The sequence below is a fragment of the Hydra vulgaris genome, chromosome 13 (genome assembly GCF_038396675.1).
Source record: "Hydra vulgaris chromosome 13, alternate assembly HydraT2T_AEP".
In the NCBI taxonomy this organism is placed as follows: Eukaryota; Metazoa; Cnidaria; class Hydrozoa; order Anthoathecata; family Hydridae; genus Hydra; species Hydra vulgaris.
Genome location: NC_088932.1, coordinates 41,425,009 through 41,443,800, shown reverse-complemented (window position 1 = coordinate 41,443,800; position 18,792 = coordinate 41,425,009). Strand labels below are relative to the sequence as shown.

Genomic DNA, 18,792 nt, shown 5'->3' with positions numbered 1-18,792 from the left:
TTTGAATTACGCCATAAGAATATTTAGTTTAAATTACCTTTGAATAAAAAACTTTTCTGTATTTTCTCCTGAGATTGTACCCCTTGTACAATCTCAGGAGAAAATACAGAAAAGTTTTCTTTTACTGCTTTATTTTGCAAACACAAACCTGAGATATCTGATTGAATAATACTTGTATTTGATTTCTCGCATGAGCGTTTATTGCATGGTTCTTGACGCACATCTCTATCTGTAACAAATGCTTCATGTTGCACACCCAAACCTGAGATATAAGATTAGTACTTGTAATCGATTTCTCACATGAGCCTTCATTACACGGTTATTAAATCACATCTCTGTCTGTTAACTGATGGTAAAAAAATGTCATCACCATATACATGTCTATCATAAGGTCAAATTCCTAAACACTAAACCCTGAAATAATATTTGTTTGTATGGAAGATTTTTCCCATGCTTGTCGAATGAGACTTTTATCTCATAAGTTGTAATGGCTTATCCTGGATTGCTAAGCATCCAGGTATTAGCAGCTACATTAAAATATGTTTTCATTGGATCAAAAACAGACCTATCTAAAGGCTGTGTATTATGTGAAGTATGTGGTGGCAAAGTCATCATACAAACATGGTTCTCTTTTGCATATTTAAGTAGGCATGGCACTTTTATTTATTTTGATGTAAAAAACGCGATTTACTTTCAAGCGTAAATTACTTTACATAACTTATATAAAAATATATAATTTACTTACGTTTAAAAGTAATTCGTTATTTCTTACATAAATAACGCGTAAAAGTTAATTACTTAAGTTTTTTAAATGAGTAACTGTTACTTGAAAAAGTAATTTGCTTTTACAAGTAAAAGTTATTTACATTTTTACTTTTACTTGTAGATGGAATTTACTTTTAATGGTAAGTCGTGTAAAGTAAATTACTTTGAAAAGTAATTTTGATTATGTAAAAAATTTACATCGAAATGTAATTTACTTTTTAAATGTAAAAAAAGTTATATATGAACTAGTCTTACGTAAATATAATATTTAAAAAACATAACACTTACTTAACAAAGTAAAATAAAACTACATCATAACAACAAATTACTTTTACGTGTAAAGTAACTAATTAGCAATAACAGCTTACATAAAAATAATCTGAATTGTTATTTACTTTTACAAATAAAAGTAAACTTTTTCTTTGAAACTTTATACTTTACTTTGTAAGTAAGTAAAATGTAAGTTATATTATTTACTCAAAAGTCATTTCATTTTGATTTAACATAAATTTTGAGAAGGGTAGCGTATTCAAATCCATTCCCTTTTTGAGGGCACTTCTGGGTAATACTTCAGGTAATATTCTGATGTATGTGGGCAGTGTTTGTGGTGGGGCATCGGGAAAGGATTTTTTTTCACGTATATCATAATGGATAGTTCTATTACAATTAGGAGCAAATATAGTCAACATGCGAGTATACCAGTAGTGTGGAGACGGGCTCCCTGCCGCAGGAGTGCTAATAGGGGATGCTAAATAATCATTGATTTTTTATTCTTTTTTTTGTTGAGCAGAAATAGGTTAGTGGCCATAATGAAACTTTGTTGGAGAGAGGAAGGGGTATAATTTCTATACTATGGGTAGTTCATGCATGTTTAAACCTTGACTAAGTCACTGTTCGTTAGAGCGCGCTTTTTCTCAAGTTTTTTCTTTGTATTTGCCTTTTCAATCAAGTACTTTGTTATGGTAATATGACGCAATATAATATTTTTGGTATCCGCAAGGACGTCGATTATTAAAACAGTTTTCAAAAAATTATAAGTCATTTAAACTATCTGATATAATTTATATGATTAAAGGAGTGTTTATCAGATATAATCTTTTATTGTGTTTTATCATATATAAACTATTTGAAAAAAGATGGTAAGGAAAGCTGTTCAATCTTCTACTATAGGTTGTGGGCACCCTAATAACCTCCTTTTTATTGCGTTGTCCAAACCGCACAAGAGTGATTAGAAAAATAAAATCTAATTCAATTAAAATAGTGCTTTAGAATAAACTTGTAATTTTTTTTCAAACGTTAGTTTGACTTCACAAGGTGTTTGTCGGCTATCAGTTGTTCCAGAATCTTGCGATTGATATTTCACTACCTTCCAGAATTGCTAGAGTTCTGAAACTTTCAGCATTTGTGTAAATTTAATAAAAGTACATCTTAAAATTGTTTTCAGAGCCAAATGGAGAACTCCGCTTTTTTGAATTTCTTTTTTTTTTTTAAATTTTACTTTATCTTTCAGACTTTACTTTGATTTTACTTTATCTTGACAGCATTTGTGTAGTCCTGATAAACATGCATGTTAAATTTGTTTCCTGGGCAAGTTGGATCATACCCTTATTTTTTTTCTCTAATATTTTGTTTTTCTTTAAAGTTAGGGTTTATAACTTTTTAGAAAGAAAGATTTTTCTCAAAAAAGCTTTGAAAAGGCATTTTCTTGATTTATTTGCTTTAGCATTAATTTTTTTGTCGGGAGGAAATAAGTTAGTGGCCCTGATAAAAATTTATCGCAGCCGGGCATATTTGTAGCTATGCTGCTGCTTTTTGCTTCTCTTAATCAGCGTGATTTTGTAAGGGTCGTTCCGAAGAGGAATGGAATGCAAGAAGCGAACTTGAGTCAAGTTCGACTTGAACTTTACATTTTAAACAATAGCGGCAGAGTATGGGTTTTCCCCCAAAAAATACTCTGCCGCTATTGGTTACAATGTAAAGTTCAAGTCGAACTTGACTCAAGTTCGCTTCTTGCATTCCACCCTTAAAGTCATTAAAAACTTGTCATTAAAAATTGATGATCATTTATTTTTCTGAAGTTTGAGTTTAATAAGTTTATTTTAGTTGAAAATTATAGTTTTGTATTTTTTGGGAATATATCTAAAAAATTAATATATATGTCGCTGAAATACCAAATTCTCCTGTTTTAGTATGTTATTTTAGAAAAAGGTAAATCTTTTTCTAAAATAGCATACTAAAACAGAAGAAATATTGCATAAATAACAGAGGTTTTGAATAATTTTATTTTTTTAACTTATAAATAAAATTAAAAAAAAAAATATTATCCAAGAAAATATAAATTAAACAAAATACAAGATTTAACTTTGTATTGATTTAAATACAAGTATGTCAAAAGCAATGTAAATTTAAATACAAGTACGTCAAAAGCAATGTAAAAAGGTTTCATAATTTGAAAATGCAGCGATTCCTTTATCATCAAACCGATTAGAATTACTTAATCAACAGCATCTTTAACTAATAGTATTATTAATAGTTACGTACAAATGAAGTCTTTTAATGTGTTGTTAAAAACTATATTTAACTCATATAAAGACTTTATGGTAACCAATAATAGAATGATATCTACTTGCGAAAGTTCTGAGATGTAATATTAATATAATTATGAAAATCCAAATAAAATAAACCAAGTGAATAAAACATACTTAAGTGCTAAACTTAAGTATGTTCTTGTTTATATCACATTAGAATGTTTAGAAAAATGTTTAAAAAACCACCTATTTCGGTTTGGGTGTAAACTTTATATAACCATAACCTTTGAGTTTTGAGTTTTAAAACCTGTCGACTTAAATTTAGTGTAAGAAAATATTTCGGGTAGGGGTGGTAATGTTTTAAGGTATTTTTCTTTCCAAGTTTCAATCACCAAAAGTTCTATTTCTTAATCTACGTATAAATCATTGCTTAGCTACAGCTCGGGTTATACGTATATTACACAGTGGCGTAGCAAAATATTTTTGGCTAGTAGGCATACTGGTCTAGGTGCCCAATTTCTGTTTCTCTGGAACAATAACTTTTCTAAATAAAAACAAAAAAAACTCTTTAAATTTATCTTAGGGCTCCTAAAGTTTAAATTTATCTTAGGGCTCCTAAACCTTGCGGCTCTAGGTTCAGTTGCTTGTGGGACCGTAAGTTTTGCTTATACTAGCCTTGCAGCAGTTAGGCCGCTGATACTACACGCAGATAAAGATATTTACGTGAAAAATTCCAAAATTTTTCATGCCCATATAAAATTACCGTAGTTATTTTAACCAAGAATTTTAAAGTCAAAGGATATTCTTGAGCAGGTGGACTTTTATCGTATCAAAGTGGCAAAATATCTTTACAAAAATAAAGTGTCCTCTTAAAAAGTTTGGGGAGCCTTAATCTTCAGGACATGGTGTTATAGCCCCCATAAATCAGGACAGGTTTAAACTTTCTCTCCTTAGTTTTTAAATAATAAATGCATTTGCGCAAAAAACTTGTAAAAAAGAACTAACAATTATGCCAACTATTTTCCTTATATATATATAAGGATATATATATATATATATATATATATATATATATATATATATATATATATATATATATATATATATATATATATATATATATATATATATATATATATATATATATATATATATATATATATATATATATATATATATATATATATATATATATATATGCCTTCTGCTAATTGCCTTGTTTCAGCTTTGTCTAATTTCCAGACCTTTCGAATGGTTGGCCAGAGAGTGAATATTTTTGAGACGGTTTGATTCAGAGAATGGTTATTATAGCTAAAACTATCATGGACCGGACCTAGAGATGGTTTTAATCATGGACAGAAACCCATTATTGATATTTTCAAACTTTACAGGGAAGAAACCGCGCAAATCAAATGTTGCGGCAAACTAAATGTTAGTGACTTGAAGTTTTACTTTTTTGCATTACTTTTGTACAAGATCCTGTCAAAGTTACAGTAAAATATAAGTGAATTTATTTACTTACTTTATATAAATTACTATTAATTTACTTTACAAATTATATAAAATGTAAGCTTATGTAATTTAAATTTTATTTTATATAATTTATTTTTAATAAAGATTTGTTATTACTTTTAAAATAAAAAATTCCTACTTAAAAAATATGATTTTATTTGTAAATTTAATTTACATTTGGTAGCATATTACTTTTAAGTAATTTACTCTCTTATGCAAGTTATTTTTTAATATAATTTTTTTTTAATTAATTTTATTGGTAAATATCACCTGATGACTAAAAAATAAGACAACATTTAAATCAACTTATGTATGCTATTCATAATCATGCAATTGAAATAAATTAGTATATTTATAGGGAATTTAATACACTATTAAAATTATATTATAGTTTAAAAATATTAATTAAAATGGCTCCGTATAAAACAAGTTTGCAAGAAAACCTAAGAAAACGCATTTGCGAATTTAGAAATTCGCATCTGGAAAAGCCAAAAATCTTCACAGTAAAACACTTTCTAGATGAAGGAGCATCGAAAGCGACCATATATCGTGCTCTAGAACGTGTAGACAATAATTTAGGCTATCAACGAAAAAAAGGAAGCGGTCCAAAGGCGAAAAAATGGACAAAAAGCACATAGACCAATTGAAAAAGGCATCATCACGGTGTTTCACAACATCAAGTAGCTCGAAGATTTGAATGTGACCAATCGTATATATCTAAAATTCTTAAAAACAAGACAAATGTTAGATATTACAAGAAGAAAAAGATTCCACATCGAAGCGAAAGCCAACTAGCTCGAATCAAACCTTTGTGTCGGCATATATATCGCAATTTTAAGAATTTTGATTTTGTCTTGGATGACGAATCATATTTCACATACGCGAATACAACATTGGCTGGCATCGATGGCTTCTATTCTAGCGACATGTCATCTACAACTAGCAACGTCAAATTCAAAGGAAAGAAGAAGTACGAGGAAAAGGTGCTAGTCTCTTTGATTATATCGCCCAAAAGGACTTCAAAACCAATGTTCTTTGAAAGTAGCTAGGTAATCAACAAACAAGCATACATCGGATGTCTCCGCAAGCGGTTAATACCCTTCATTGATGAACATTATAAATATGAAGAGTACTTGTTCTGGCCAGATTTAGCTAGCTCGCACTATGCAAATGAAGTGGTTTCTTTTCTCGATGCCAATAACATCAAATACCTGCTAAAGGTAAAAAATCCACCCAATGTACCAGAAGCTCAACCAATTGAAGACTTTTGGGGTCAGTTGAAACGCTTAGTCTACGAGGATAATTGGCAAGCAACAAGCATTCCTTAACTCAAACGGCGTATCATAAATTGTCTTAACAAAATGGATCCGGAAGCGGCAAAAAGTTATGCCTCAATGACTTCAGTTCGTCGAGGTCGAATTGCTTTTAATGATGCTATTGAAAACCAATAAATATATTTTTTTAAATATCATATAATTGTTTATAAATTTGTTTTAAATTAAATTTGATAGCTATGTAACTATGGCTATAATAACAATTTTAAAGTTGTCTCATTTTTTAGTCATCAGGTGTTATAATTTACAGTTTGAGGAACTTTTATATTATGTAATGTAATTTTCAAAAGTAATTAACTTTTTAATGTAAAAGTAAATAGCTTTTTCATGTGACTTACTTTTACATGTAAAAGTAAATTACTTTTTGATATATTCAAGTGACTGAAGAGAAAAGTAGCCTTCATAATTTTGGGCGAGCAAACTTAACAAAAAGCTTTCAGACATCTATAAATATTTCAGCATTCATTCATCCAGGTTGACTAATCCAATAGAACATAATGATGCTCCTATAATTAATGGGTTTTTAAATAATTTTCTTGTAAAAACAATAACAGGGGGTACTGCTACACCAGTTGCAGAGACATTGCAACACTATGTTCACCTCTTTCTCTAGATGTTATTGGCCTGACTCGCTTTGTTTTTGTTGATGCAATTACACGAGAAGTTTTTTGCACAGTAGTAAAACCTGTCTTATCAAGATTAAAAGTTTTAAATGATGTTGCTTTAGAGTCCAAGATGCCTTCTTGTAATTTGTTAAAGAAAATATTAACATCAAAAATGTTTTCTGAAGAATGTGGATTTTCACTTTTTCTTTTATAAACTCTAGGCATGACCTGAAATTTAAATAAAATTAAGTTTGATAAAAAAACATTTTTTTGTAATGGTATTAAGGTTACTGTTATTACTATATTTCAGACTTTTTATTTAAAATTATGAAACTTGTATGCATATCTTTTGCTTTCCAAATGCTTTCAAATTATTGATGTAAAAAGAATTCTCAATTTGCTCCAAAAAAAGATGATGTCATTTGAATCACTGTCTTCCCCATTGCTTTGTGGGATAATATTTCGTAAAGTAAAGGAATATGCACTTCATGATTATGAAATACTGGAACCATAAAATGTATATTAGGATAAACTAAACTTTGTTTTATTCTCAGAACTATTGTTATAGTTTGAAGTATTCTTTGAAATTTATACAGCTTTCGTAATAAATTTTAGATCAAAAGTAAAGTCAATTAGTTAATTTGTATAAACCAAATTAATTAAATGGCATATAATAATATTATAAATATTTTAATTTGCAAAATATTAAAATCGTTTATTTCTTAAAAAATAATTTATGCATTTATGCTACTGTCAATTGCGTAATATCCAATTACGGTCAATAGCCACCTTAAATTGCAACCAAGCAGGGAAATACCTAGCAAAACACTATTTTTTTACGTGGTGTAAACAAAAACACGTGTTTTTATTACAAAGAAACAACTTCCAATCTGTCGCTAATCATTACAAAAGCTGTATTATAACTTCATTTACAAATTCTTAAAAATCGTTATTCTGAAGAAATATAAATTCTAATCTTAAATGATGTTTTGATAAGTAAAAGCAAACAATTTTTTTTAATGAGAAATGGTAAGAATTAAAAAAAGAATTAAAAAAACGCAATTTTTGCAAACCATTCCTTTTTTTTCGCTAACGCACGACTACTCTATTTATTTTTAAGTAGGGGAGAGTGGGACGCAGGAGAAGTGGGACACCCCTGTAATTTTATTTCGCAGTAGTGCCTAATTACTGTTACTTAATGTAAACGTATAGATTTCATGTGCTCTTTTTAGTTGACATCATTTCCCCTCGCTGCGCACGGTGAAAATTCTTTTTTTTGAAAATACCCCAAGAAGTACTTTTGCTGACAGTCTAGTAACTCATGTATGCATTCATTTTCGACTGTTTTTGCACCAAATTTTCGATTTTATAGGGAAATGCACTTATCATCTAACATTTAGCAATTCAATTTATATTTAGCTTTAACAGTATGGCTGTAATTTTAGTTTTATTTCGTCTTCCCAACATATGGGTGAAGCGGAATAAAGAAAAAAGTTGCTGTCCTACTTCTCCTTAACAGTTTTGCGTTATTTTATTGCGGAAATTTCTAGAACATTTTAGCTACGATTTTTTATTGTTTTCAAAATAAAAATATTAATACCGTAAGATTGGGTGGCTTTGGCCCATTTTGCACCTTAATGTCTATTGCATGAAAGCCACAAAAGTTATTTCCTCAAACACTAAGTACTATTAGAAGTACATAGAAAGGATATTTAGAACTATCTGTCTCCCATTTAAAAATTATTTACCTAAAGTATCTTTTGGGTGGTTTAAATGGTGGGCCAAAGTCGCCCTGTGTGTTGGGGTAACATGGGCCCAACCCTGTAAAAAGGGACTAAAGGAAGCAAAACAGCAATAAAAACAATAATATTTAGGCAAAGAAAATAAATTTACAAAAATAAAGTGACAAAAAAAAATTTAGTAACAAAGTTCTTGTATACAGTAAATAAAATATAGGTACAAACTAAACAAGTATAGGTACCAAGTAAACAAAACAGTTTAGGTATAAAGTTAACAAAAATGACTAAATAAATGTTTTAAAAAATTTAGTGAAAAAGTTATGGAACTGAATAAATTCCTCTTTTCGAAATTTTCTTAGGTTCCTCAATAAAATCGACTATTTCAGACTGGGGAAAAAAAAGTTGCACTGCTGGTAGTGACCATTTCCAGTTAAGTCCATTTTTTTTCATAATAGTAATTTCTGCTCCATTTTTTCTTAATTTTTTCAACTGCAGAAAAAAAAATTTCGAAAGTTACTTTAAAATTATTCAATAGTTATTACATTAAATAATATTTGTTATTAAAATAATTAGTTATAAAGTTTACTAATTGATTAGCTAAATATAAATAATTCAAAATAAATAAACAAACCTGTCCAGGATTTAACTCTCCATTGCATTTAACAATTACATAACAATTCTCTTCAAGATTTAACAATTTCTCCTTTTTACAAACATTTTTTGTTTTATCAATATTTTGAAAGTTCTTTTTGTCTAATGCTGAATGATCTAAAGATTCTGTATGACTTTTTATGACTAAACTTACAGCCGCAAAAATTAGATTAGAAGTCTCAGTAGATCCAGTATTTGTACTTGGGCCAGCAAAGTCAATGTTGTTGGTATCAATTGTATTTATAATACTGATAGGTGTATCTACATTGTTTGAATTTAATCCATTATTTTCATTTATAACACAAGATGATAAATCTGTTGAACATAAGCTTTTACCTGGGACAGCACATACTTTACGTCGCTTTGGTTTTTTATCTGAGGGATCATCCAGTGACTTACATAAATGATCTAAAAATGATTGGCTTACTAAATCAGTAGTTGAGTCTAAACCTACATTACAACATGGTAGTCGTGAAAGCACTTGAGACTTGTCTAATGGAAAAATTCCAGTTTTGCGAAAACCAGCTCTAAGGTTATCATTCCCATGTTCATTTAAGTTGGTAATTAAACGGTCTAAAAGTCTAGGAAATTCATCTTTAGGAAGAGAAGCAACTCTCCTTCCTTTTCCTTTCTCCTTCCATTCACATAATATTTTGCGCCAGTTAATCTTCATAGGTCTAAAGTAGGCAACATCTAATGGCTGCGTGAGATGTGTAGAGTTTGCTGGTAATGCCACAAATCCTATGTTATTGCTTTGACATGCATCCAGTACTGCAATGCTCAAATGTGAAGATACGTTATCACCTATAATGACACTTCTTCCTTGAGCCTTCTTAAGTCTTGGAAGAAGTAAAGAGAAAAACCAGTCCTCAAAACATGTTGAGTCAAACAAACTACTTTTTGATCTGTTATAACGTGCTTTTGGTGGCCCATGTTCCATCCATGTATTCCATAACGACTCAGGTTTATAAACAACATAAGGTGGTAGCAATTCACCATTAGCATTGCCACAAAATATCACAGAGAACGAGGTCTTTGTAGATTTAATTATGCGTTCAGGATACTTACATCCACGCTTTGTTAATATTTTTTTTTTACCTGGATCATCACTGAGATTGGTTTCATCATAATTCCATATATTATCAGGTGATATATTACTTATTTAATTTGATAGATTTATAAAGTAGTTATCAATCACAGTCGTTCCTTTTTCTGCTCTCTTTCGCTTTATGTTGCTTGCAAATCTTACTGTGAATTCTGGATTTCTTTTTAAAAAAGATCGAATCCAATCGCCGTCTGGAAAATTATTTTTGAACTGAGGTGTAACGACGCCTTTTTTCTCTAAATACCCTTTTACTATGCATCTTAAATCATATTTATCAACAGGAAAACCAAACTCAGATGATTTTATTGCATATGCCTTAAACATGTCTTTTTCTTTTGGTGTAAATATTTGCTGACCACCATACTTTTTAGGATATGTCTGTTTTATTTTATTTTTTAATGTTGATCTTGGTATATCGTATTTCAAAGCTGCTTGTTGTTGAGTAATTAAACCATTCTTTAAATCTTTTAATGCATTGTCTAACTGTTCTAAAGCATAAGTAACATATTTTCTTTTTCCACGATTTGGCTTGTAATATTGTGGCATATTTAAACTAAGAACTAAACAAATTTCGCTATTTACTAATACAAACTGTTATACTAATTTTCTATTGCATTACTACTACAAAATTTTTCATTCCAACATAGTAACTACCATAATATCTATAAATGATCACTAAAAAAGGTTTACTCTAATACATGGGGTGACTTTAGCCCGGGCTAATGTCACCCTATGTAGTGGGCCAAAGACAACCTATTTTTTAAAATCTCAATTGCAAAAAAGTAATAAACTGTTAAGCTTTCAAAACAAGATAGAATCAAACACTAATGGTTTAAAATTAATTCAGTGTAGGGTAAAGGAAGGTATGTTCGTGATAAATTAACTAGATGTGTAATTACAAAGTCAATTTCAGTAATTTTACTTAATTACTTTAATTGTTTGATGTACATAGAGTAAAGTTACTAGAATCTATGCAGTTTTGGGATTTTAAGTCCTTTGATAAGTTTTTATAAAAGCTCAAAAGTCATTGAGAAAAGTTAGGTAATTTTGTGATATGATATTTAATTTCGTGATAGTGGTTAGGTAATTTCGTGAATACACAATAATATTTAAATTTTTCTTTATTAATTAAGTATAACATCTGGTATAATATAACAAAAAATATCAACACTTGTTTTGAATTCATAACTATTCAATCAGACTTTAAGTTCATAAAATATAAATATAGTCAGGCTTATAAGTTAACAAAATTATAATAATACTTTCATTACTTTATATTTATATATAAAAAAAATATACTTTTAACATAGGTAGCTTAGAAAATAAAATAACAGACCTACAAAAAACTCTTAATATAATAACTATAATATTAACCATACTTATATCTGATTAACTTATTTTTCTAAATCACATTCTTGTTGACAACATGTATCACACATAAATACTTCACCAATGTCCTCATATGTTTGACAACTCTCATGATAAGGTACTAAACAATAGGAACACTGCACCCATTTTTTTCCTTTTTTTTTTTTTTACATCACTGTTGTAACTTTTTTTACAAACACCGCACTCCCAATCATCATCTTTTGAAGCATTTTTATTTTTTTTACTTTTTTTAGAACATACAGGAATAGAATCCTTTGAAGTTAATGGAATAGGTTGATCAGGAGGAGTCAGACACTTTGCACTTGAATCCCTTTTTGGCCTATTAGGGTTAGGTGTGGTTGGCTCTACAGATGGAATAGTTAACAATGTTTGTATAGCAGTATTACTGTGTGGTTGAATTTCTGTACTTTGAATCTCTCTGTTTGTCAATTGAGATGGAGCTATTGCTTCTGGAGGAATGGCATTTTTATTTAAAGGGCAAATGCCACTTTTTTTAAATGCATTTTCTATATTTTTTTTAGAAAAGCTTTTCATAAATGCTGGATTCAATATTGTATGAAAAGTTGTCCGATTTGGTTTTTCTCCAGGATTTTCCCTCATAAAGTCATTTAAGCTAGTGGCCCAGTTTGACTTAAGTGGCTTGTATATTCCTACATCTAGTGGTTGCAAAAATATTTGCAGATTCGTATAGAGAAAGATATTATTATCATTTAACTATATAGTTATATCGTGCTTAAAACAATTTTTAATGTCATTATATTTAATAAAAGAAACATGATTAAAAATGTAAATTCATTTGAGGTGAAAACGTTAAGAAAATGTGTAACTGCGATAAGGAATCATAAGTTATAGGAAGTTAATAAAAAAACAAAAGTTTTACCATTAAATCAAGCATCTTTTCTAGTTTAATATTTAATAAAAATAATTTACTTACCTTAAAACACAAGTCTGGAAATAAAAATGTTGGACAAGTACTCCAAACAAATGTGCTGAACGCACGTTAAATAATGCTAAAGAATGTACAAACTGATAGTAAACAATTGACGTATCACACGCACCCAACGACTATTTGTGAATCGACAGTAGTACCCCGGGGTACCATTTGACGCAATTTCGATGTTTTTGACTAATAGGTATGTTCGCTACAAATGCCGAGCGAAATATCACGAAATTACATATATCACGAACATACCTTCCTTTACCCTATATTCCAATAAAAAACCTTCTCCAGGTACTGCTATTGATGTAAAAGTTTACACACCTAAAAAAATTCGGATTTTAGGTGCTTCTAAAGTGCAACTTAAAATAGTATCACAAAGACTCGAGTTAAGTAAACTAAGTTAGAATAAATAAATAATAAATTTCCCACAATTTGCTACTAAACATTACCGGCATACCTTGAGATATCGATTTTAAACCATTTTTAAACAAAAATTTTGCTTGGGCTAAAATCATCCAGTAGGGCCAGTCAGTCAGTAGGGCCAAAGCCACCCAATCTTACGGTACGTTTAATTGAAATATATCTAATTTTAGTTTTAGTTCTTATGCAGTGGATTTAAAACAAAATTTGGAAAGAGAGATCTTCATTAAAGATAAATTTGACTTGATTCATCATTATTTTTTAGAGCAAATTGATAATTCTTTTTACATCAATAATTTAAAAGCATTTGAAAAGCAAAAGGCACGCATAAAAGTTTTTTTAATCTTAAATAAAATCATAGTTTCATAATAGTCTGATATAAGATATAGTAATAAAAGTGACCTTAATACCATCACAAATAGATATTTTTTTATCAAACCTAATTTTTTAAATTTCAGGTCATGCCTTGAGTTTATAAAAGAAAAGGTGAAATTCCACATGTTTCAGGAAACATTTTTAAAATTGCTGTAGCCGAAGCGGAAAATGGGATAAACCTTAGAGAAGCAGCATATTCAGCTGGCATTTCTAAGTCTGCACTTCATAAGTGTATAAAAATAGTGTCAATACCCAGCTGCTATTCTTCAACCAAATTATCAACATTCTATGATTTTCTCTGTTACACAAAAACAAATACTGAGCACTCATCTAAAGTCATGTTCTGATATGTTATATGGCCTTCCACCAGTTCAAGTAAGAGCTCCAGCTTTTGAAATGGCTCAAGCAAACAAAATAAAATGTCCCTTGCGTTGGTAGAGCAAAAAAAGGCTGGTCAAGATTGGCGAACAGGATTTTTAAAAAGAAACCCAAAACTATCTGTTACAAAACCAGAGGCAACTTAAATTGCGAGAGCATCGGTATTTAATTGGTATACTATTGATATTTTCTTTAATAAATTACAAGAAAGTATACCAGAGTCTAAAGCAACATCATTTAAAATTTTTAATCTTGATGAGACAGGTTTTACTACTGTGCAAAAAACTCCTTGTGTCATTGCATCAAAAGGAACAAAGCTAGTCGGGCAAATAACATCTAGAGAAAGAGGTGAATTAGTAACAGTGTGTTGCATTGTCTCCGCAGCTGGTATAGAAATACCCCCTGTTATTGTTTTTCCAAGAAAATTATTTAAAAACCCACTAATGAATGAAGCACCAGAAGGATCTATTGGATTAGCCAATTAATCTGGATGGATAAATACTGAAATATTTATAAATGTTTTTCAACATTTTGCTAAGTTTGTACGCCCAACAGCAGATCACAAAGTTTTATTGATTACGGATAATCATGAAAGCCACCTTTCACTACAGTCACTTGAATATGCAAAAGAAGACCATGTTTGTATGATGACTTTGCTACCACATACTTCACATAAGACACAACCTTTAGATCGGTCTATTTTTGGTCCAATGAAAACATATTTTAATGCAGCTTCCAATAGCTGGATGCTTAGCAATCCAGGACAAGCCATTACAATTTATGAGATGGTCAGTCTCATTCGACAAGCATGGGAAAAATCTTCCACACCAACAAATATTATATCAGGATTTTGCGTGACAGGAATTTGGCTTTATGATAGAATGTATATGGGAATGATATATTTTTACCATCAGTTGTAACAGATAGAGATGTGCCTCAAGAACCATGCAGTGAAGACTTATGTGAGAAATCAATTACAACTGCTACTTCTTCAGACATCTCAGATTTGGATGTGCAACATAAAGCAGTTGTTACAGATTAAGATGTGCCTCAAGAACCATGCAACAAAGGCTCATGCGAGAAATTAATACAAGTGCTATTCTTTCAGATATCTCAGGTTCAAGTGTGCAACATGAAGCAGTAAAAGAAAACTTATCTGTATTTTCTCCTGAGATTGTACGTGGTTATCGAAAGGTAATTTAAACTAAATATTCTTAGTTTAGGTTTTCCTTAAATTCTATAATTATATAATACTATGATATATATTTTGCAGGCATCTTCTCGAAAGATTTTAAGACGTAGACGTAAAAAGGGAGGGCGTATGATAGCCACATCAACACCAGAAATTTTAAGAATAAAAGATGAAGTATTTAACAAAAAAAGGTAAAAAAATTGTTGTTCTCAAATCCAAAAATGCGAGGAAAAACATATTACGCAAATAGAACAGTGACCTTGATGTAGATTTCAACACCTGTGAAACCTGTGATGTAGATTTCAACACCTGTGAAAGTACGTGAGAAATTATTTTCTGAAAAGACTTTGACACTAGATAAAGCAGTAGAAATTTGTCGTCCTTCAGAAAAAGCACGAGATGGTTTATCTGAGTTGCGAAATAATAAAAGCGAAAGTGTAGATCGTATTGGAAAACAATTGTACAGTAAAAATAAATTTAATTCACCCACACAGAATAGTGATAATAGAGATTTTAAATTTAATTCATTGGTATGTAAATTCTGTTTAAAAAAGCATCCATTTATTCGTGGATCATGTCCAGCATGGGGTAAAAAGTGCAGAGACTGTAGCATTATGAATCACTTTTCAAATTGTTCAGTTTGCCTAAAAGCAAAACCAAATATTCCTGATAGAGATGTTGATCAATAGAACGATAGTAAAAATTTATCAACTATGCAGCATCTAGGTGCGTTGTTTTTAGGAAAAGTAAAATATGGAAAAATAACATTTAAAATTGACACAGGCGCTGAAGTCACAGTTATAGGAACTAAACATTTAAAAAAGTTTGGAATTAAAATTGAACATTTATTCACTACTAATAAACAACTAATTGGTCCTGATTATAAGCAACTTAATTGTCTTGGATAGTTTAAAAAATCATTCTCTAAAAACGGTTAGAACAGTAAATTAATTACTATATATGTTTGTGATAATGTGCAAACTGCTTTATTAGGAAGACCTGCCATACAAAAGTTTAACCTAGTTAAAGTGGTTATTCCTGAACGATTCATGTGTGCTATGATTTCAAAATCAAAAAGTAACATTGTAGAACAGTTTCCTTCAGTATTAAAAGGGTTAGGAACTATTAAAGGTGACCCTGTACATATAACACAAGAAAATACAACACCATACCACATTGGAGCGCCACGGCGAGTAGCGTTCCCACTACTAGAACCGTTGAAGCTAGTGCTAGAGCGTCTGAAAGAGATGGGTGTTATCAAAATAGTAGATCAACCTACAGACTGGTGTCATCCAATAGTAATTGTGAAAAAACCAAATAGACTACTTTGTATCTGTATTGATTTAACACAATTAAACAAAGACACCAAGCGTGAATTCTATGAACTGCCAAGTGTAGACGATTCATTGGCCCAACTTGGAAATAGATGTAAATATATGGCAATATTAGATGCTAACTCAGGATATTGGCAGTTACCAATGGATATTGAAAGTCAGTTAAAATGTACATTTACAACACCTTTTGGGCAATTTTGCCCAACGAGGGGTCCATTTGGATTAACGTCACTCCCTGAAATTTTTAGTAAAAAAATTGGATAAAGTTATTGATGGTCTAAAAGGAGTGGTTAAAAGTATGGATCATTTTTTAGTTTTTGGAAATACAGAAATGGAATATAACGAAAACCTTGTAGCATTGTTAAATAGATTAGCTGAAAATGGAGTTACCTTTAATGTAGAGAAATGTTTATTTGATCAAACAGAAGTGGAGTTTTTAGGTCATGAAATTTCAACAGAAGGAGTAAAACCATTGACTAAAAAAGTTAAAGCAATAAAATTTTTTCCAAAAACCAACAAATATCACGTCTTTACGTAGTTTTCTTGGAATGGCCCAGCAATTAGCAAAATTCAATCCATCGCTTGCTAAAGTAGCTGAACCCTTGCGAGATCTTTTGAGTTCAAGATCAGCATGGTTTTGGACTGAAAATCATGCTAGAGCATTCAATGAGGTAAAAGATAGTTTAACCAATCCACCCATTTTGGCACACTACGATGTTAAAAAACCTGTAAAAGTGAGAACAGATGGAAGTTTATTAAATGGACTTAGCGTAATAGTTTACCAGAATCATAATGGTATATACAAACCAATTGATTTTACATCTAGATTTCTTACGACAACTGAAAAAAATTATTATCCAATCGAAATGGAAATGTTAGCAGTAACATGGGGGTGCACACGCATGTCAAAATATTTGTATGGTTTGCCAAATTTTATATTAGAAACAGATCACAAACCATTAATTCCAATATTAAATTATCGCTCACTTATTGATAATGTCTCCAAGAATTCAACGTTTAAGAATGAAGTTATTAAGATTTTCATTTACTGCAGAACATGTTGCAGGCAAATCTATTACTGATGCAGATGCAATGTCTCGTGCACCTGTATCTAATCCTACAAAAGAAGATGAGATTGCAGAAAATGATCTTAATGTGTATGTAAATTCTATAATAAAAAGTATGCTTGCTACAGAGAGTCGTTTAGAAGAAATTAAGCAAAAAACTGCAGAAGATGAACTTTTAAACCAATTGCAAGAAAGTATCATTTCTGGATGGCCAAATTCCAAAAAATACTGTCCGGCGAATCTCCAACCTTATTGGGATATTAAAGATGAAATAGTTAAAATTGATGGACTCTTATTATATCAAAATAGAATAATAATCCCAGTTAGTATGCGAAAAGAAATTCCTTCCAAATTGCATCAAGGTCACTTGGGAATGGAGAAATGCAAACGTCGTGCACGTCAGAGTGTGTTTTGGCCAGGTTTAAATAACCAAATTGAACAGTTAATTCGAAAATGTGAGGCATGTATGAAGTATCTCCCATCAAAGCCGAAAGAACCTCTCCTAATTCCTGATGTCCCAACACGACCATGGCAAAAACTTGGAACTGATTTGTTTCAGTGGGCTAAAAAAAACTATTTAATTATTGTCGATTATTATAGCTTGTGGACAGAGGTGTTTCTGCTTTCAAGTACTGGATCAGCAAATGTTATACAAGCATGCAAAGATTCTTTTTCTAGAAATGGTATCCCTGAGGAGTGGGCGTTAGATAATGGTACACAATATAGTTCGAAAGTGTTTCGCCAATTCTCTCAACAATGTTAATTTAAGCACATAACAAGTAGTCCACACTATGCACTATCGAATGGTTTAGCAGAGGCAACTGTAAAATCAGTTAAACTGTTGATAAAGAAATGCTATGTCAAATAAGGACATTTATAAAGGTATTTTAATTTTACGTAATACTCCAATAAAATGTGCTTTATCTCCAGCGGAACTATTACATGGGCGTCAACTGAGAGATAACTTACCCAGGTTTCAATCTCGAAATAAAGAACAGTCAAAATTTGCAAGAGATATAGTCAAAGAGAGAGTTCAATCTAAAAAATACTATGATAAAAATATTGGTGTTTTTGAACCATACGTTTATAGACAAGGCCAAACTGTTGCAATTCAAAACGAAGTAACTCGTGAATGGAGTCTTAAAGGTAAAATAATGAAATGCGTTGCCCCTAGATCATATGAAGTAAAATTAAATCACAATTGACATATCCTTCGTCGAAATCAGATTCAACTTAGAAAAGTTTACGCTATATCTGCTCCATGCCTGATTCGGGATAATGTGGCTAAAATGCACAGAGGAGAAACTACTCTTTTGTTTAAAGAATGCAATAGTGGTACAACGTCATTGGAATTGGAGACCGAGAATAATAAAATAATTAATGAGAACAATTTAGTTGAAAATACAAAAGAAGATCAAACAATTCGATTATCAAGTCGTGGACGAAGAATAAAATACC

General features: G+C 30.5%; 2 protein-coding genes across 2 annotated transcripts; one reads left to right on the top strand and one right to left on the bottom strand.

The window, feature by feature from the left end:
• Positions 1 to 8,602: 8,602 nt before the first annotated feature.
• Positions 8,603 to 10,095, bottom strand: LOC136089319 (uncharacterized). Its single transcript, XM_065815276.1, has 2 exons — positions 9,115 to 10,095; positions 8,603 to 8,972 (listed from the first exon to the last, which is right to left on the bottom strand). Exons 1-2 carry the CDS (start codon positions 10,072 to 10,074, stop codon positions 8,802 to 8,804), a joined length of 1,131 nt encoding a protein of 376 aa, XP_065671348.1. The 5' UTR covers positions 10,075 to 10,095; the 3' UTR covers positions 8,603 to 8,801.
• A 5,551-nt stretch (positions 10,096 to 15,646) lies between these two features.
• LOC136089896 (uncharacterized) lies at positions 15,647 to 16,531 on the top strand. Its single transcript, XM_065815992.1, has 2 exons — positions 15,647 to 15,806; positions 15,927 to 16,531. The coding sequence occupies exons 1-2, from the start codon at positions 15,647 to 15,649 to the stop codon at positions 16,529 to 16,531; spliced, it is 765 nt and encodes a 254-aa protein (XP_065672064.1).
• Positions 16,532 to 18,792: the final 2,261 nt, after the last annotated feature.

What these genes read in the sequence shown, in the direction of transcription:
- LOC136089319 (XM_065815276.1), bottom strand. Translation starts at nt 10,074, where the DNA reads ATGGAACATGGGCCACCAAAAGCACGTTATAACAGATCAAAAAGTAGT. An exon ending in GAGAGTTAAATCCTGGACAG is followed by an intron (nt 8,973 to 9,114) that starts GTTTGTTTATTT and finishes TTTTTTCTGCAG; the next exon opens with TTGAAAAAATTAAGAAAAAA.
- LOC136089896 (XM_065815992.1), top strand. Translation starts at nt 15,647, where the DNA reads ATGCAGCATCTAGGTGCGTTGTTTTTAGGAAAAGTAAAATATGGAAAA. An exon ending in TACTAATAAACAACTAATTG is followed by an intron (nt 15,807 to 15,926) that starts GTCCTGATTATA and finishes CTGCTTTATTAG; the next exon opens with GAAGACCTGCCATACAAAAG.